Below are 21479 nucleotides of genomic sequence, written 5' to 3'. Positions count from 1 at the left end.
GAATCCAATCATATAATATAACTCACATTATGTTATTTCTATAGTATTGTACAGCTCAGTTTAGTTTTGAGGAACATGAAGTCTCTCCTTCAGCTCATCAACTGAGAGACAAGACTCCAGTGATGATGTCATTAACTCAATGAGCGCCTAGGGGTCGCTGTTTACCGTCTGGTAAGAAGGCCATCGCTGTAATGCAAACAGATCATTTTTTCATACATACATTTCCGTTTTTATACCGTGGTGAATATGAGTCTAGTTCCAGAGCGATTCTGTCTAATCTCAAGAAACTCGAGCAAACCGCGCTTCAATGTATTTCCTTAGAAATCGTGCCATTTGATTAATGAATCGTTCTGAAATAAACGCTAGATTATCGGTATTATATGTGTCCTCGTGCACGAACAGAAGCGGGGGCTGAAAAGTCGCTCCTCCGTGCTTTGGTCAGCGCCAACAGCACGCACACACACACGCACACACAGACACTTGTGATCGTTACAAAAGAAACATCGGATTAACCCAAGATTGGTAACATAGAGTCCTTACTTCACATCTGATGTACTGCAAAAATAATAATAAAATTCCAAATATTGATCGCGTTTATTGATCCAACGTTTATCCACCAAAACACATGAATCCACGCTGCTCCAGTGTCCCCCAAACTCTGTGTTATAATTAGGGCTGTCAGTTTATCGCGTTAATTAGATTAATTAATTACACAGCAAATTATCGCGTTATGAAAATTAACTCAAAATTAATTACAAAAAAAAAAGTTTTTTTTTTTTTTTTTTATATAATATTTTTTTTGTATCTCATTCATTCCATAATAATGTAGAATACACATTTACAGACTTTTTTTTATTTTTTAATATGGTCCATTTGCATGTTCTTGGTATCTGATTCTAGGGAGATCTATCTCAGGGAATGTATTCCCAGTGTCAGAAATACTGTGGGCTAGATCCACAAAGAATGGATTCCCTGGTCTGCATCCCCTTAACAATTGTGTGCCGTACTGTATTGTACCCATTCTGCAATCTGTTAATAACATTTTCATTCAATCAATCAATCTGCGCGGTGATTGATTGAATGAAAATTTTATTTTGAGTAAATTGTAATGAACCAAATGAGAATATCAATACATTTTTTTGTATCTTTGACTGTGAATAACACCATGCTCAAATTGACCAGACCTGAAAAATCTAAGCAAATTAATAGATGGAAGATGATTAAACAGAAGGTTTTGTAGATACAGTACTGAATTCTGCCATCCGGACACATGCAATTTGAAATATGATTATATAATATAGAATATCAGGCATAAAATGGTTATGCGATTAAAATGCGATTAATTAGATTAATTAATTACAAATCCTGTAATTAATTAGATTAATTTTTTTAATCGCCTGACAGCACTAGTTATAATTAGGGCTGTCAGTTTATCGCGTTAATTAGATTAATTAATTACACAGCAAATTATCGCGTTATGAAAATTAACTCAAAATTAATTACAAAAAAAATTTTTTTTTTTTTTTTTTTTTTATATATAATATTTTTTTTGTATCTCATTCATTCCATAATAATGTAGAATACACATTTACAGACTTTTTTTTATTTTTTAATATGGTCCATTTGCATGTTCTTGGTATCTGATTCTAGGGAGATCTATCTCAGGGAATGTATTCCCAGTGTCAGAAATACTGTGGGCTAGATCCACAAAGAATGGATTCCCTGGTCTGCATCCCCTTAACAATTGTGTGCCGTACTGTATTGTACCCATTCTGCAATCTGTTAATAACATTTTCATTCAATCAATCAATCTGCGCGGTGATTGATTGAATGAAAATTTTATTTTGAGTAAATTGTAATGAACCAAATGAGAATATCAATACATTTTTTTGTATCTTTGACTGTGAATAACACCATGCTCAAATTGACCAGACCTGAAAAATCTAAGCAAATTAATAGATGGAAGATGATTAAACAGAAGGTTTTGTAGATACAGTACTGAATTCTGCCATCCGGACACATGCAATTTGAAATATGATTATATAATATAGAATATCAGGCATAAAATGGTTATGCGATTAAAATGCGATTAATTAGATTAATTAATTACAAATCCTGTAATTAATTAGATTAATTTTTTTAATCGCCTGACAGCACTAGTTATAATGTTAGTCTTGCCCGAGAAGGAAAACCTGGACCGCACTTGTTAGATCGCTGCACAGCTCCAGCCAGAGGGATTCCAATTAGTGCACTGCAACCTTGCCCAGGCCCGACGGGGCCCGGCCCGGCCCGGCGGGTTCGGGCTGGGTAGGGCTTTTTTTTTAATAAATAATTCGGGCCCGCCGTTTTTTTTTCATATAACTATGGTTATAGGATAACCTTCGTTTTAAGATTCGCTTTCTCTTTTGCGCCAGAGAAACATTTGGATGTAATTACTGCAGCGCGCAGGGAGAACTCAGGGGACAAGTTCAACTCGATTGGTTGTGTTGGAATATAGCCAGTTGGCGAACGTTTTAATTTGTTCTTGGGATGTATGTAGCCGGTTTTGTTAACGGTGTTCAACGCGTTGCTGACGTCGTGGTGAGTGATATGTTTATTATTTGCTGGGTCGCGACTCGCTACCTGTTTTGTTGTGATTTTCATTACGTTGCTCTGCTCGAAATCTGATTTCTGTTTTCTGTTTGTTTGTTTGACTGAGTAGGCTATTGTGTGTCGTGTGTGTGTGTGTGTGTGTGTGTCAAAGAAGATTATATAGCCTTCAATACGTTTTACGAGGCTGATGTGTGAGTCAGTCTATATAAGCGAGCACTGGGAGAGACGGCATTGCGAAACAGGCTATGTAAATGCTTCTTAGTTTTGTTTATTTATTACGTTCATATAAAACCGTGTTTCGAATATTTAAAACAAATACAAAAAAAATTATATTTTAATAATAATAATAATAATAATAAATTTGTTCGGGTTTTCACGCGGGCTAGGGCTTAAAATATTATTTACAGTCGGGCTTATTTTCGGGCAGGGCCTGAAGTTCACGGGCTCGGGCAGGGCTTGGGCTTTATTTCAAGGCCCTTGCAGACCACTAATTCCAATGATGTGCAATACCGGCCGGAAGCCGTTAGGTGGCGGTATTGGCCTATTGCGAGCTCAGACCCATTCCCAATGATAACGTCAGGCTGGATGGATGAAAAATGAATGGATATAGTGAATAAAAGAAATAACGATTAAAACCCGACTTTTCTCGTGATTGGCGCTCAAGCGATGGCGAGTTAACTCGACTTTTTCCGTGATTGGCGCTGAATGAGTTAAGAGACAAAACCTGGAGTAATTCTATAGACATTGAATAACAGATCAACTCCTAGGACACATACTGGGATGTGTGTCATACACGTCATACAGGTACATGACCTTTGCAAGATCTACATTTAAATAAAACGTATCTGGATGTAATTGCTCCTGTCTTGATTTGATTTCCAGCTTATGGAGACTACGTAAAGATATTGATTAAACTGTCCAATATCACTGGAATACTACAATGTAAATTTTCCCCTTTAACATAGGCTAGCACATAAGCATAAGACATAAGCTGCCTGTAAATGATCACCAGTAAAATAGCACTTTGCTGGCCGGGCCACAGTTTGGAGAGAGTGGAGGCATCCCAACTCTGCGCCGGCGATACCCTTTGCGTCACGCACCGCTCGAGATTGCCACATCAATTCATTTAAACTTTGACGGCAGTCGGCACTGACCTTTTCGAAGCGCCGGCCAATGAGATTACAGCTTCATGCGATGTGAGCCGAAGCAGCTCAGAGACATTCATTCTTTCTGTGTTTTGGAGTTTAACCATCTTGGCAGGATTCTACGCTGTACCTTGCGGTGAGTAAAGAGCAGAGTGCTTATCATACGCAGGCAGCTTTATATCATAACAGATTAACCATGGAGACAAGCCCCTCCTTTCAACCACCTCCATGCCTTCTACACTATAGGAAACCTGAACTGTGATAATAATCATTACTATATACTAGGGGCGGGGGAAAACATTTATACAGCATACTATTGAGATATTTGTGTGGCAATATAATCATAGAAAGAATTCAGCTGGATAGAATAAACAAGTGTATTAACTCCACAGATAACCAGTTTGGTTTTAAAGCTAAGCATGGCACTGACCTGTGTATATATGCCTTAACCTCTTAACACGCACGAATTCGGGCCGTCATGCCCATGCAGGAAGTAGGTGAAAGTTGACAAGCAAAACTGAGTTGTGACTCAGACTTCAAAACGCACAGTGGTGGATGGCCACGGAGGATTTTGGGAAAAAATATCCCTTTTTTTGGTTTACTAAAACCTCTCTCAAACACAACGGATTGTTATAAAATTTTGACCTGTACTACATAAGACTGCAGGCTATGGAACCGCAGTGTTTTCCAGCTCATACCTCTATGCTGGAATAATGGAATCTGGCAAACACTAAAGAAAAATGTGAGTACACAAGTTCAAGTTCAACTCAAGTTCAAACCTCTGTTACTCTATTTCATTAGCACTAAAAGTGATTATTTTTTGCATTAGTAACTTCAGAATGATATCTTTCAAAAGAGACCAGGCTTATGCATGTGCTATACATATAAAGTATAAAGCTAAGCTTTGCAAAAAAAGTATGCAGTCCTCAAGTTCAAGTTAAAAAAATTGCCACTTTTCTGCCTGCCTGTTAACTCATTGACCGCCGGGGATAAGCCGGGCCCCGTTCTAGCACTGCTATGCTTTAAAAGATAGGAGTGCGTCACATTGTTTGTAGAGCTACAGTATAACTATATTCTATATTATAGCTATGGATACAATACTATGGCCCATTTGACATCACCTATCTATCGTTCAATATGTGAAAAATAATTAATTTCTTCATCCATACGTTCACGTGTTATACCGTGGTGAATATAAGTATGGTTATAGTGTGGTCTGGGGTAATTCCCGAAGGGCTGAGTAATAGCCTTATACGTCAATTCTACTATAAACGTTGCAGTTTCTTGCCTGTACACGCTATTATTCCCAAATCAAATCTATATCATAGGTATACTACCTGACAGGACGGCCACAGTTCGTCAGGCTGGGGAAATGCGTCTCTGGGACAGTGGTGAGCAGCACCGGGGCCCCGCAGGGGACCGTCCTGGCTCCTTTCCTGTTCACTCTTTACACATCGGACTTTAGCTACAACAGTGAGTCCTGCCATATCCATAAATACTCTGATGACACAGCTATTGTGGCGTGTGTGAGGAGTGGGCAGGAGAGGGAGTACAGGGACCTGGCGGGAGCCTTCGGTGCCTGGAGTGAGGAAAATGGCCTCCTTCTGAACACCTCCAAGACCAAGGAGATGGTCATAGACTTCAGGAGATGTAAGCCCCCCTTTATCCAGTCAACATAGGAGGGAAAGACATCGAGATGGTGCAGTCCTACAAATTCCTGGGTGTGCACCTGGATAATAAACTGGACTGGTCTCTGAACACTGATGCCCTCTACAGGAAGGCACAGAGCCGGCTGTTTTTTCTGAGAAGGCTCAGGTCGTTTGATGTGTGCAGTGACATGCTGTACATGTTCTACCAGTCAGTGGTGGCAAGCATCGTTTTTTATGCTGCAGTCTGCTGGGGAGGCAACATGTCAGCCAAGAACACCGGGCGGCTGGACAGGCTAGTAAAGAAGGCTGGTTCAGTCCTTGGCAGGAGGGTGGACCCACTGGGGGTTGTGGTGGAGAGTCGCACACGGAGCAAGCTGCAGGCCATCATGAGCAATGACAGCCACCCTCTCCACCACACCCTGACAGGACAGAGGAGCAGTCGCAGTGGACGACTTATATCGCTGCGCTCGCGGACTGAGCGGTTCAGGCTGTCCTTTGTCCCCACAGCCATCAGACTGTTCAACACCATGTGACCCCCCCCCCCCTCTCTCTCTCTCTCTCTCTCTCTCTCTCTCTCTCTCTCTCTCTCTCTCTCTCTCTCTCTCTCTCTCTCTCTCTCTCTCTCTCTCTCTCTCTCTCTCTCTCTCTCTCTCTCTCTCTCTCTCTCTCTCTCTCTCTCTCTCTCTCTCTCTCTCTCATGACCTGGGCGCGCCCGCCCCCCCCCCCATTGGGACAATGTGCAATTCATTTTAAATTAATTTTAAATTTGTATACTGTAATTTTATATAGCAATTTGATTTTATTTGACGTAACAATAGTGCTCACCATTTATTTATTTAATTCATCACAACTTTGTACCTCAGCGCTGACCTTAATTGTTTGTTTGTTGTATTGGTTGTCCTTTTTTATTGTCTGTTAACTGCCTAAGCTGTTACTGGATACCTGAATTTCCCCAAGGGGATTAATAAAGTATCTATCTATCTATCTATTATGTTTTTTGATGCTTTGATCGTCACCAACGGCATACGTTGTGGAGTAACGTTACACAGACATGTTGCGATCGGGGTGAAGCAGTGGCGGTTCGTCCACTAGGGGCGCTTGTCCGCCGCCCCCCCCTGGTAAAGAGAGCAGAAGAAGAGAAAATATTTTATTTTTATTTTATTTTAGACCCTAGAAATAAAATAAACATGTTTAAAAACACTTTGGCTGCCATGGGTTTAAATTCATGATATACCATAGATTGCCAGCTCTATTTGTCTATGGAGAAAGTCCCCTTCTTTGCAGGGCTATAACTTTTTAAATTCTATTGCTACATTGCCATTATTAGGGCCCATTCAAGTCCTATATGTATTGTTCATTGTGTAGCAACGTTAAACTTTTTCATTCACATATTCATAGTAAAGTATGGTCTAATGTATAAGTATGTTTTCATCTCTTTCTGCAGCTTTCTCCAGAACGTGATATATAGCCCCAAATGCATTATATTGATGATGAAATACAGTTTGATGGCAATCAGCGCGATATAGAAAATTCCAACTAGACGTACTTCTAGAAGTTACTACACGTCATCTGATGTTGACCGGATGGGCGAGGGGGCGTTATAATTCCGTGGGCAGCGTTATACCAATCATCTAATGTGGGTCAAATGTTGATAATAGCAGTTAGTATCGAAGACGGTAACGTTACACGCTAAAACTCACCCCAGTCTCCGCGCGCCGTTGGGCGATCATCGTAGAGTAGAAATTGTATCATTATGGGATGGCGATTTACCCGGTCCATCTCCAGCTTGTATAATGGTATATACGTCCAAATCATGTTGTTTATCGAGTTATTGGCAATCGATCGCCATGTAGTGTGACGAGCCAGAGTCCCGGGACATGTACCGAGTGCCCGGAAGTAATACGGCCGTCCAGCAAAACCTCTACTGCGCTTCCTGTTAAGCGATGCGCCGATCGGCCACCAGATGGCGCTCCTGAACCGCCAGAGAGCTCAGTGGGTCCTCCTGGTGGATCTCAGGCCAGCGGAGGGGAAATATTAATCCGATTCCAGATTTTTGAAATATTGATATTAAAGACGCTGTAAAGCGTCCTCGGCAACTTGAGCATGGCCGGGAATGACGCTTTAACACAGCTCCTGGCAGCCAAAGAATGAATAATATTTACTCATTTTAAGTATGTGTGTGTTTCCAATGCACAATATAACGTAATATATCAAATATAAATAATTTTTTCACACAGGAAGTCACTGTCTGATAGAGAATAACTACCTCTTGGGCGTAGAGTATCGCGCAGGGCAGGGCGTGCACTCGTATCATCGCTGTATCCTCCCAGCCAATGAAATAGGTCAAGCAAATATATTTCGCCTATCAGTGCGTAACGCACGGTGCGTTGAAATATGATGTAATATGATGGAAGCCGGTCGCGTTTTCTAGCGAGCGGCTAGAAAAAAAGCATGATCGGGCGGTCGGAATTAGGCACAACACCGGTGTTGCAGTCCGGATGTTTTGCTACCTTGACTCTGGTAGCTGGATGCAGCACGACGTATGGACTGTGGAGTTTCTTTTTGAGTGGATTTAAAAGAAGTGGATTATGGCTTGTGTTCAACAACACAACAACAACAACAACAACAACAACAACAACAACAACAACAACAACAACAACAACAACAACAATTCAACCCCATTCAACTCTTGTGATGGTAAGTCTATGTTAAGGCTATACTCTGTCTTAGCTGGTTCGGTAAGAACAACAAAAACAACAACAACAAGCTATATGGCTATATCTGGATGCAGTCTGGACAGTGGACATATACAACAACAGTCTGGACACTACAGTGGACATATACAATTTATCAAGCCCTGCTGGACCGCGTTCAACTAAACAAGTGAGTCGCGATCTCTCTCTCTCTCTCTCTCTCAATTTATCAAGCCCTGCTGGACCGCGTTTCAACTAAACAAGTGAGTCGCGATCTCTCTCTCTCTCTCTCTCTCTCTCTCTCTGTAAGAGGCGATGCTCTGTTGTTGTGAGGGGGAACTAACTAATTAATTTCGCCGCGGGGGGGGGGGGCATAATCGCCCGGACAATGAATGGTAACTTGTTTAAAATGACAAGATATACATCTGTGATTATTATTAGATAGAGAGAGAGAGAGAGAGAGAGAGAGAGAGAGAGAGAGAGAGAGAGAGAGAGAGAGAGAGGAGAGAGAGAGAGAGAGTTGAGATCGGGGTGTGCGTGTTTGGAAACCTAGCTGCATGGACTCTGTGATCATATTGATTGATGGCAATGGTGATAGTTGTACTGTAACTGTACCTACTTAAATATCCGTATGCTTTTGGTTTCACCGACGCTCTGACGCACACAGTAGGCTACTCAGTGTGTGGTGTCACGATGCGTGCGCACGTGCGTGTTTGTGTGCAGTGTGGCATTGTGCTACCTTGGTACATGTTCATTTTTGGTATCGACCCCCCTGGAGAAAAATTCACGAGCCGCCACTGGGGTGAAGACATGGTTGGATCAATGCAGGATTGATATCATATAGCCCTTACCTTCACTAGGATGTACCCCAAAAATAATATTCCAATTATCTGATCGCGAGTCCCAGTTTTGGTGTCGATCGTGTCGCCAACATAATCCACCACACATCATGCATCGTTATAACCGCTCCATTCACCCGACAAAGAAAAGTGAGCCCGGTGACATTTGACCGTTGCACAGGCCAAGATACAAGGTTTCAAAGGGTGCTCGATACCGCCGTCTAGCTGGATGTGGCTGGTATTGCACTTTGGCAATTTCAGACTCATTCCCTATGGTAACACCAAGGTCCCTGGATGTATAATGAATAAAAATATCAAGAAAAAGGAAAAACTATCAAATAACGAGTATACTCGTTGTTGGCATTCAAGCATCGGCTCCCAATAACGAGTATACTCGTTGTTGGCGGGGAATGAGTTAAGAGGTTCAAGGACATTGCAAACAAATACAGAAGCAAAAATGTATCCGTTCGTATGTGTTTTATTTATGCTTCTAAAGCTGTTTGTCAAATTGAGTCAAAGAGGGGTGCCTGGATACATTGTGAGAATTCTGGCTTATTGGTATTCCCACCAGACTATGCATGTAAAATGGGGCAATAGTGTCTCAGCCCCGTTTGGGGTTCGCAATGGGGTCAGACAAGGGGGAATTTTGTCCCCAGTTCTTTTTAATCTATATGTCGATGGTCTGTCCGAGCAACTGAATGCCTGTAAGACTGGGTGCATGATTGGTGATACTTTAGTGAACCATATTATGTATGCAGATGCTCTTGTGGTATTTAGTCCGAGTAGCGCTGGTCTCCAGCAGCTTCTTACTATGTTCTGTGTATGGGGTTGACCATGATATCAAATACAATGCCAGTAAGAGTGCTGTTTGTAGATCCAAAGAGGACAAATGTCTAAAATGTCCTGACTTCAAATTGTCTGAAAATAATCTTGGGGTCTGTGAAAAGGTAAAATATCTTGGACATTTTATTACAGAACAAATTACAGATTATGATGATATATACAGGCAATGCCACAGGATGTATACACAAGCGAACACTCCCTCACACAAGCAATTTCTTTTAAAGATTAATTTTTTTTGCATTTATTGCTTTCATGGAGAGGGGAGTCACCGGGAGAGGGAAGCGGACCCGGGACGGCCGCTTCGCGACGCAGCGCATATTGTACACCACTTTATACTGCACACTTCAAGCTACAAAAAAGCCAGTTTGCGGAGACTTCAAGTAGCTTATAATGATGCCATGAGAATATTACTTAAAAGACCTAGATGGTGTAGTGCACGTCAAATGTTTGTGGCTGCACGTGTCAATACCTTCCAAGCTGTATTAAAGGTCCTGTGTCTTATAAATGGCCTTTTCCAGTGTTTAGCATTGTTTCCTAGCAATGGGGATTTATATCAATGGGGTCTGTTTCTCTAATTCTCATTTTGGCTCATCAGTCTAGTCTTGAGTTCATGAGATCCTCCCTCACTCAACTAAGCCGTTCTGATTTGACTGTTTTGCTGACGTGAATAAGGCACTGGTTGTAGTCACCGCCCACAATCAACAATTCGATCAACAACGGAAACGGTCTCCCTGTCCCTGACTCTCCCTCTCAACCTGCATTTTACACACTAACTGCAGTTGAGCCGCTCACAGTGCACACGTACGCACGGAGCGATGTATCCGCTCTCTCTCTCCCGCTCTCTCTCGCTCGCTCGTTCTCTCTCTCTCTCGTATACATGCATCATGCTGTGTGGGTGACTGTCACTCAACGCGCTTATGGGCGGAGCCCAGCCCAAAAAACAGCTTGAAATCTTGAAGTGGAAAAATGCTGCTTTAGAGTAATTGATTAGAAATAGAAAACAATGCATTTTCTTTGATTTTCTTTTACAGATGTGTTCCATAGACTCACAGGCATTGTGTAAAGTTGCCCAAATAGTGAAAGTAATAGCAATGCATGTCCCCTTTAAGAAATCTCATGTATAAATGTATCTGTCTGCTAAATTACTCTGGAAATGAGATCATTCTAGTTTTAACGGACATTAAGTTCAGTGCCACACGTTACCACTCATCTATGTGGAGACATTGGCACAGCTGTCTATTTGTGGGACATTGATGTTATTTTTGCCTGTTGTGTGCAATTTTATATAGGTTGTGTATGTTTTATTTTTTTATCTGGACCATGATTCCGTAATTAAAGTTTGAATTGAATTCAATTGAATATTATAGACGCCAAGTAGCAATATGTCTTTCTTTTTTGCTGCAATAAAAATGATTGAAGTGAGACACCAACCTTTTTGTGCCTTTTTAAATTTTGCTCCCATCACCCCATTTTAGTCGTTTCATGCCAATTCCCTTCCTGGTCATTGTGCTGCCCTATTGTTGGTCTGGGGAGGGGGTATACTATCACAGGCCTCCTCCGATACATGTGGAGTTGCCAGCCACTTATTTTCACCTGACAGCGAGGAGTCTCACTGGAAGAGCCTAACACGCGCAACTCCCCACGCTATCTCCCCCAGATCCTCTCTCTGCTGAACAGGCAATAGGACCGACCAGTAGGAGGGCGATGTCGACCAGGAGTCCAGGACTCATACCCCACCGGCTTTCCACCTATGAACATTGACAATTGTATTTGCAGGGACGACCAACGCAAGTTCCAAGCCGTAGGTACCGCTGCTGGGAATTGAACAGGGATCTCTGCGGTGATAAGCGAGTGATTAAGACCTCTACACTACCCAGACTCAAAACTAAAATAAATCTATCTTATTAGATCAATCATTCAGATGTTGCATAATATATTTTTCTAGCAGATATTGACCAAGTCTTCCATTGGGGACACAAGTTCAAAAAAGGTAATAAATCGCAAAATATACTGCAATATCGCAATATATGTTTAGCAAAATAGCAATACTGTCATATCCTGACCTATATGTAGTATATATGTATCACCTAAGTATAGTGATAAATGATCGTATTGTGGGGCCTCTGGCTGGCAGGCAGACAGACAGACAGACAGACAGACAGACAGACAGACAGACAGACAGACAGACAGACAGACAGACAAACAAACAGATGGACAGTCAACTAGGCAGTCAACTAGGCAGTAGGCAGTGATTACTAGTGTGTCTGTGTGGTTCCTATTCATTAAGGCCTGTAGTCCTTGCAGATGTGGAGGTTGGATGGAGATGAGAGAGACCAGAGGGCAGATAGGCCCAGGCGAGTGTAGTCTTTTACCAACACACTTGCAGTTCCGCGTTCGGGTTCTGCGATCTGATTGGCCACTGACGTTTCTCTCTGCGCCAATCGCGTTACACCTAGTTCTGCTCTAGTATCCTCAGTTAACGTAATTTATACAAATGGAAGTATTGATTTCGCCGTAACGAATCATTAAAAAGATATACCATTAACTGGAATATGTTAGTTTCTTACACATATGTTGGATTATAGGCGGCTACGTGGCGTAGTGGGCAAGGCGCTCGCCACGAAATCTGGAGACGCTGGGCTTGCCTGTTCGAGCCCAGCACTCCACATTTGCTTTCAGTTTAGCTGGTCGTCCGTACTAATACACATTGGCCGTATTAGGGGGTGGCAAACTGATGGGTGGGGATCGGGCGTTATGGACAGCGACTCCTACAGGTCGGTTGGTGCGCCTGCGCAGTAGAATCAGGAAGTGTCGGGGGCAGCGTGAGCCTCCCACGCGTTACTCCTCGCCACTGAGAGATCGAGCTGCGCAGGTGAAAAGATGCGACTGCTGTTACCTCAAGTACCGGAGGGGACTTGTGCTATGTATGACTTAGTCCACATTGCAGCCGGCTTGTGGGAGGCAAGAAACAGCGTTCGTGACAGGGGAGGGTTGAATTGGATGATACGAAATTGGGATGGGAGAAAATATAGAAAATGGGTCGGTCGGGGGGTTTCAAAATGAAAGAGCGACGTCTAAAACACCGGAAATACGTTTATTTTGTACATTATCTAACGTTAACACGAACCTAAACTAACTTTTCCCCCCGACCGGAAGTAAAAATGATGCTTCTTTTTCTGCTTGTGTGTCCGGTTCTGTGTTTGTTGGTTTTAACGTTAGCTGAGAACTACCTGTTATATTAAATTAATTGATTGCTGTTTAACTTGTCCGTGTCCAGTCCTTTCGATTAGCTCCACCGTTCATTGTAAACAATGATGCATGTAATTATATTAACGTTACTGTGTTGTTGTAGCTATGTTAATAAATTCTGAATGGCATTAACGTTAGTTGGGTATGATAGCATTGAATAGCATCAACTATGGCTATAGGATAACCACCGGTTAATTCGCGATTTTATATTGGTTTGTCATGACAAACCAATTACATAATCCAACATATGTGTAAGAAACTAACATATTCCAGTTAACGGTATATTTCTTTAATGATTCGTTACGGCGAAATCAATACTTCCATTTGTATAAATTACGTTAACTGAGGATAGTAGAGCAGAACTAGGCGTAACGCGATTGGCGCAGAGAGAAACGTCAGTGGCCAATCAGATCGCAGAACCCGAACGCGGAACTGCAAGTGTGTTGGTAAAAGACTACACGCGGCCCAGGCAGTGAACCTACTGCTGATCAATCTAGCAGCGAGAAGCCTGCATGCTAAATATATGTTACTTTATTTATAAACCGCTTTTAGATAGATTACTAGTCACATCACCTCACTATTAGATCGGTTTGCAGAAGCTCCCCTCCCATGTTCCATGTGGCTTGCGTCGCATGTTCCACAGGTCGATTCTGAACTTGTAAAGACTGCATTTAGATGCTGTGCTCCTGATACATGGAATAGCCTGCAATTCACTTTAATAACCTTAGGAAATTTTAGAAATATTGCTTTTAACCGAGGTTGATGTTTGTATGTTTTTCACGGTCTGATTTTGGGTTTCATTGTATTTTCTTGTTGTATTACTTTGTCTTACTGTTGCCCTAATGTAATCTTGGCAGCATTGAAAGCGAGGGGGCGCGCCCGATGTGTTCCCCCGAGAACAAAATAAAGGTTGAATGAAAAACGGGGCTCTTCGCTTCTAACCCGCTTAACCCAGCTGCTAACGAGGACATGCAGTGCACATGCATACCTGTGTTCCTTCAGAAAGAAAGGGAAACAGCGTTAGGAAAAAGGAGGGCGAGAGATAGCGGGGAAAGAGAGAGAGAGAGGGGGAGACAGAGAGAGAGAGTAAATGAATACCACTCGCTTCTTTTCACACAAACCTCCGGAGTTCTCTGCACATCGCCGCCTAAAACAATTAACACCCCTTGGAAACTTCTTTTCCAACCCCACCCCCAATTTTGTGACATAAAGGTCATTGGAAATGAATGTAAAAAGCCCAAAAAGAAATCAGCCATGGGTGTAATTGGAAAAGTGGAGCGAGCACATGATAAGTATTGTAACACAAATTTCATTTTGGCTTGCGTCTCTGCTCTTGACGACTTCTGACAAAGGGGGTGAATATTAAACACCTCTAAGCCTAAAACAAAGTCTGTCCTCTTTCAGTCGCATCAGCGAAGCGTCACACAACTCTGCAGATGTGCTTCCAAGACGCCAAGGCCTGGTGCACTGGAACGGAAAACCCAGCTGCGCGTCGAAGACATCCAACTGGCCGAATGGCTACATCGCAGGTCACGCGAATCAAGGCGAGTGCTTAGATCAGACGGCCGTTGTAAGACACCGGTGTTAACAGGCAACACCGGGCGAAGACGTCTAACCCCATTTGACACGGTGCCTGTAGATGGCGCCGTTTATCAGCCATTTACACAGCATGCAGGCAAAGTGTTAAAGGCTAGAAGAAGACATTACCAGGTAAGACAAATGTCCAGTGGTTGTAGCTGCATCCCTAGGTCTGACTCATGCATGCAGGGTATTATAGCATCCAGACACCCTAGGTAAAAGGTAGGTAAAAGGTTAAGTAGGTCAACTGAATGAGACGAAACGCACAAAGCTGCAGTGAAGTAGAGTGAGTGGCCCTTTCTGCCGTGGGGCAGGCGGCAACCAGATCTGTCACCAGGTTATGCACATGATAATGACATGATGGCACTAGAGGACTTTTCGTCGGAAAAGACGTTTTCTGCGTTATTCCGACTGGATTGCGGACGGAATGAAGAAACTCAAGAAAATGATTAAGCTATTGAGCAGATGACCCTGCTGTGTTATTATAGTGTCTCTATTAGTTGTGATACATGATTTGAGGGACATTTTAAAAACGGGATGGGCGGCGATCTGGGAAATAGCCTACTATACAACCCATGGGAGAAATTACCCGGACAAGGAAACAGAGCAAAAGAGAAACTGATAAAACCTTGCCTTGTGCTTCCTTCAGTGTATTCCTCTGACCAAAACAAATACCTCCATGACCAAAACCCCTGTCACCTTCTCATGCGTGTTTTCGTGACACAACATCGTTTGGAGACCAGGACCAGACAGACAGACTTGTCTGCACCGCTCCCCCCCCCCTGCGCCCCCCTGTCGCTGATCAGTCACATGCAGTAGTCTGAAACCACGACGACATCACAACGCCTTCAAGATCCCTGATTGAGTCGTGTTGCATGAATTGCAAAATGCGCAACTATCGATTTAATAGGCATAAAGCATACTTTACCTATTTATTTTGACTGACTGCACAGGAAATATAATAAATACATACTGTATAAATATTGTTGGAAATATAATAAATTTGCCATGCACAACCCATAATAATAAAAAATTATACTACCTTAATAAAATATCGGAATGCCACTTAACTAGTTCAGCGCCAGAGGTCGCCCGTGTGGTGCCAGCGCTGTAATGAATGGGGATACATGCCAGTGTTTTCAGTGCTAAAACTATATTAAATATTATAGCTATGAATCTAATAATACAGTTGATTGTCATTGAGTTTCTTCCGGTCAAGATGCAAGAAACAGATTTTTTCCCGTTTTATACCGTGGTGAAGTATAGTTTTAGAGTAATTCTGTGTAATCCCAGGAAACGCCGCTAAACAGCGTTTAGTGCATGTCACTATAAAGCGTGCAATTCCTCGCTTGGATCAACAATCAATCTGAAATCAACGCTATATTATCGGTATTATGTTTCATCATGCATGCATGAAAGAGTAGGGGGGGGGGTTTCTATGCTTTGATCGTCACCAACGGCATACGTTGTGGAGTAACATTACAGGACACACACGGATCACAACGAAGGCATGCTCGGATCAACGTAAGATTGATATTATAGCACTTACCTTGACTAGGATGTACTGCAAAAAGAATATTCCAATTATCTGATCGCCATTCCAAGTATTGATGTCGATCGTGTTGCCAAGATAATCCACCAAAGTACATGAATCCACGGTGCTTGATTCTCTCCAATCCATGTGTTATAAACGGTACTACTGCCCGAGTAGGAAAACCCGGACCGGACTTCTTAGATCAACGTACAGGCTGAGCCAGAGAGAATCCAAGGATGTGCAATACCGGCCCCAAGGCGTTAGGCGGCGGTATTGGACGTTTGCGATCTCAGACCCATTCCCAATGATAACATCAGGCTGGATGGATGGATTATGAATGGAAATAGTGAATAAAAGAAATAACGACCAACACCCGACTTTTCTCGGGTTTGGCGCCCAGCGTTCTGCGAGTTAACCCGACTTATCTCGGGTCTGGCGTCCAATGTGTTAAGGGCTTGACATGTTTATTCCCGTTTGCATTTAATGGGCATAAAGCATCATCAGAATAAGAATAAAAGATAAATGAAAGGTCACAATAGACAAAGGCAACATCCTGAAAACTTTCGGAGTGTGCCGTGTGCCAGATATACCTACACCACGCCAGATACCCTGTGGCAACAATGAACAAATGAATGAATGACAGTTTTACAGTGCGTTCCTAGTACCAGGACACAGATCGCTTTACAATGGAATAACTGCATACATTTTCGAGTATGGGTAGCCCCAGTGCGAATCAAACCATCAACCGTGGCAGTGTTCGTAAAGGTTAAAGGGGTGCATTTTATATTTTATCCAAAGCACTTTACAATTTTGTTCCTCACATTCACCCATTCACTCATACATTCACACACCGACGGCGGAAACAACCATGCAAGGTGCCAACCTGCTCATCGGGAGAAATTAGCGGTTAAGGGTCTTGCTCAAGGACACTTTGACACGCTACCCAGGAGGAGCGGGAATCGAACTGGGAACCCTCTGATTACCAGACCACTGTTGCCCCCAGTTTGTGCCATGTTCAAAGCACCAGCACTCTAACCATTGAGTTACACAGTAGGGAAGTACCTGTCATTGCTTTCTAATAAATTTGAACGGTATCGCCACCGTTAAGGTCTGTTGACATCGATAATTAATAATCAAATAATCCAGGTTCACATCAAAACACTGTCCTGTATCTTTGTATGAACTACCAGCGCTTTGCAACATTACTGAGTACTTTAGTGAGTGATAATAACAATAACTTTTATTTTTTGTTGTTTCGTTTAAAAAAAAATGTATTTAGTTGTTTACATGCCTTCACCAGCTGGGGACTTTTGGAATAAAGTCTCAATAGAACATTAACATCATAAAAACAAATGCCTGCCGTTTCAAGCCAATGGTGGATGAAAAGTGCTTCGCTGTGTCCGACCGCACACTCCAGCCCATAATGTGTCTTGGAGACAGACGGCGGAGCCCCTCAGGGAAAGTAAGTGTGTTGCAATAAGTGGCCTTGAACTGCCTTGTTTATCAGTAAAGCACAATACTACAGTAACCCCCCCCCCCCACACACACACACGCTCTCCCTCACCCACCCCTACTCTCCACACTGACAGCGCGATTATGGAAACAGCTGCTGCAGTAGTAGTAAGTGAAAACAGGTGGCTGGTGGAGACGTGCTCGGAAACCGTTAACCGGGTTTGGCGTTGTCTTCTGCCACATTAGCTTTAATTACGAGAAGGCGTGCCTCTGAACTCCATGCAGCACTTTGCTATAACATCTGCAAATAACAGCACAGGGGGAATTTGTCAGCAAAACAAAAGAAAGTGTGTCAGTGACACTAAGAGGTGAGAAGTGTCTTCAGCTGAACTTCCAAGAGAAGGAGGCGAGGAAAGGTCACGTGGTCGCATGTCCCGGGTTCCGAGCAAACCAGGAAACTTCAGACAGACAGCAGATGGGATCACGAGACAAACATATTTTTTTAATCCACACCATAACGTGCAGGCAAAATATTTAACCATCCACGACAGTAAACCGCGGACGCATTTCCTATGCTCGATTAATGTCGGAAACAAGCTCCAGTGCATAGTGACTGTGTCACAGTGGGGCTCCTCGTTCCAACACGTACAGTAGTGTCTCTGAAAGCGTAGGAAATGCACGAGGACCGCGTTTGTCTGATGTGGACGGTTAACATGTCCTGCATGTCATGGTATGGACGGAGCACGTTTTCTGTCTGTCTGTCTGTCTGTCTGTCTGTCTGTCTGTCTGTCTGTCTGTCTGTCTGTCTGTCTGTCTGTCTGTCTGTCTGTCTGTCTGTCTGTCTGTCTGTCTGTCTGTCTGTCTGTCTGTCTGTCTGTCTGTGTGTGTGTGTGTGTGTGTTATTTTGGTCTCGTGACCCCGTGTGCTGCCCGTCTGAAGCCTCCCAGTTCACTCAGAACCCGGGGCCAGAACTCAAAGCGAATGGCGTTTCATCCACTACACTACTAGCAAGTGTTTCATACCATTTCAAGTCCAAAACCCACAGTCTAAAATGTGGCCTGTCATTTCATTGGCATCCATTCTTCAGAGGGCAGAGTAAGAGTGAGGATGACATCCACCACTCGACCACAGGTACCTTTTTACTTAGCCAAGCATCTAAAGGCCACCGTCGAGTCATACAGCTGTTCCAAAACACTTCTGCGTAATATATTTCCATATACCCCCCCACAGATTCCTGGCCCTTGCATACAGTATAGTGTTTTGAGAGCTCCAGTCATGGGTGAAACATTTCTAAACATTACAGTAACACTAGAACAAGTATACAATTAAACCAAATTATATTCTAACAGCTGGAGATCAACATTGTAGCAGATGTGTTGATGCGAGCGGGGGGGGGGGGGGGGTTAAAAAAAGGAGCGTGTCTCAAATTATCAGGTCTTACGAAGTGAATCAAATGACTCATCCTCCTGGATATGTTTGCCAAGTTTTGCCAGCTCTGTGAGCTGACGTGGTATAAATAAACTGCATGAAAGAGAGAGAGAGAGCGCTTAATCTTTGGCACTTTGCTCACATGAAAGTTGCAACACATTACCTCATCCTTAGCAATAAAATGAAGTAGAAGAAGAAGAAGGAGAAGAAAAACATAACTCAAGAGACATTTAATTAAATTAACGCAAAAAAGATGTCATTTCCCTGGCTTAGTGGTAGAAGTTAGACAGCTTGGACACGGAACTGTTTATCTCCGTCTCAGAATATCACCCACATGACCGACGTGCTTTGTGAGGTCGAATCTGCTGCTAATAAAATCTTTTCTGCACAAAAGAAAATGACCATTTCAATAAGTTACAAATGCTCAGAGCCCGTTTCTGAGAAAATGCCACAAATTACCTTTAGAAACCATGTTGACCAACATTAACATTGTCTGCAGTTCGCTAGCGGTCGGCTGTGGGAATTTCTCAACAGAACGGTTATCACATGTCCTCCTCACAACAGAACCAGTATCACATGTCCTCCTCACAACAGAACGGTTATCACATGTCCTCCTCACAACAGAACCATTATCACATGTCCTCCTCACAACAGAACCATTATCACATGTCCTCCTCACAACAGAACCATTATCACATGTCCTCCTCACAACAGAACCATTATCACATGTCCTCCTCACAACAGAACGGTTATCACATGTCCTCCTCACAACAGAACAATAGGATTAAGGTTGAAAATCGGCAAAGTGGGGTGCTCCAGTAGCACACCATGTTACCGCGCTGCGTCGCGGGACTCCGTGCTGCGTCACGGATCTGGTTGACTCCGAGTTCGATTCCCGGACTCGCCGTCATTTGCCGAATGTCTCCCCCTGCTCTCTCTCCCGTTTCACCCTACAACTGTCGGTCATGCTTGACCAGAAAAGCGATAAACGCTAAAAAATAAAGTAAAAAAAAAAAAAATATCTGCAAAGTGCCCCTTTAAGGAGGGCCATGAGATGGCTTACATAGGATAGCTTAAGTAAAAGGGCACATCCACTCTAAAAACAGAATACGCAACGAAAATGTTTTCAAAAGCTATAGTCTGTTCAAAGGCTCGGAACAAGAGAGCGATGTTCTCTGTGCTCTCATTGATCCAGATATGACCTAATGTTCACAACACCAGCTGCTTTGGAAGAAAGAAAAGCAGGGGAGCACGTTTTGTTTTACTCGTATCAATTCATTTATCTCTCTCTAACGGCTCGGTGTATTGATCTCAGCAGGGGGGAGAAATCAATACAGTCTGCCTCTTCTCTTCTAACTTTGACGCAGGCGAGTCATAAAGCGCTAACCTCAAGGTCCTGCAGCGAACACAACAAAGGCCAACTTTTTGCTACAGCCGATTGGAGTGACAGAGACAAACAAAAGATATCATCTGCTGGGAATAATTGCCAACATCTTTCTCCCTCTTCAGAGTAACACGCTGAGGAGGTTCACTGAGGACGCTCGGAAAAAGGAAAAACAATGGCTTGCTTGTTTGAATACCGGAGCATGTTTCGGTGTCTGTGTGTTGGTGTGTGTGTGTGCGTGTGCGTGTGCGTGTGCGTGTGCGTGTGTGTGTGTGTGTGTGTGTGTGTGTGTCTGTGTATATCTGTGTGTGCATCTGTGTGTGCATCTGTGTGCATCTGTGTGTATCTGTGTGTTGTGCGTGTGTGGGGCAAGTGGGGTTATTCCTATAACCATTTAAAGGAGTTATATAAATAGGATGGTTTCAGTTGCAACAATCTCAAACGGAGCATTCCTGATTGCCTGATTGGTTCAACAGGGGAAGGTGATATATGGGTCGGCTCGCTGGAACACGGCGGAGACGATTTGACGATCCAGACAACTATAAGGACCCCGACGCTTACGAAACACGCCATTACTCTGCCATAATTGTCAAGGATACTGTCAGACATTTGTCTGTGGCCTCCTCCCCACCACACGCACCAGCACTCGTACCAACTATAAATCCGCCTGTCGCATCAATCAGAGGCCGGAATTAATTGAACAATTAAGATTCTCATTGCTTGGCAGATATGGCCACTAATGGATCAGCGACAAGTGTGATATAATCATAAAGAGGGTATTTTAATGCACTGTTTAATTGCTCTTATGTGGTCCACGGCGTTGGCACCAGCGTCTGCTACGAGGCCATTTGTTCTCCCCACAGCCTACGGTCAGATCGGAAGCCGGAACTATAAAATGATGTTTAACGCGGGTCATGAGGGTAACGTAATGACGCAGATGGACATGGCCACTGTTCAGGATATTATGGCTAATCAAGCCCATACAATCTGTCAAGTTAAAGAGAGCAGTGAATGAGAGGGTTGAACAACGGTAGGGGTCTCTACCACGTGTCCGGGGCTTGTGTGTATGTGGGCGTGGGCGTGTGTGTGTGTG

At 43.2% G+C, this 21479-nt stretch overlaps 1 protein-coding gene across 1 annotated transcript in view; it reads right to left on the bottom strand.

Moving 5' to 3' along the window:
- Positions 1 to 5697: 5697 nt before the first annotated feature.
- Positions 5698 to 21479, bottom strand: part of LOC311248486 (partitioning defective 3 homolog) — a gene marked incomplete at both ends in the record, with an annotated part of 47166 nt that continues 31384 nt past the window's right edge. Inside the window, one exon of the mRNA XM_084339358.1 lies at positions 5698 to 5805. Coding sequence (XP_084195484.1) covers positions 5698 to 5805 — 108 coding nt within the window. The remainder of the gene's footprint in view (positions 5806 to 21479) is intronic.

The sequence above is a fragment of the Notolepis coatsorum genome (genome assembly GCF_963971535.1).
Source record: "Notolepis coatsorum genome assembly, contig: SCAFFOLD_305, whole genome shotgun sequence".
In the NCBI taxonomy this organism is placed as follows: Eukaryota; Metazoa; Chordata; class Actinopteri; order Aulopiformes; family Paralepididae; genus Notolepis; species Notolepis coatsorum.
This window is presented reverse-complemented; position numbering and strand designations above follow the sequence as displayed.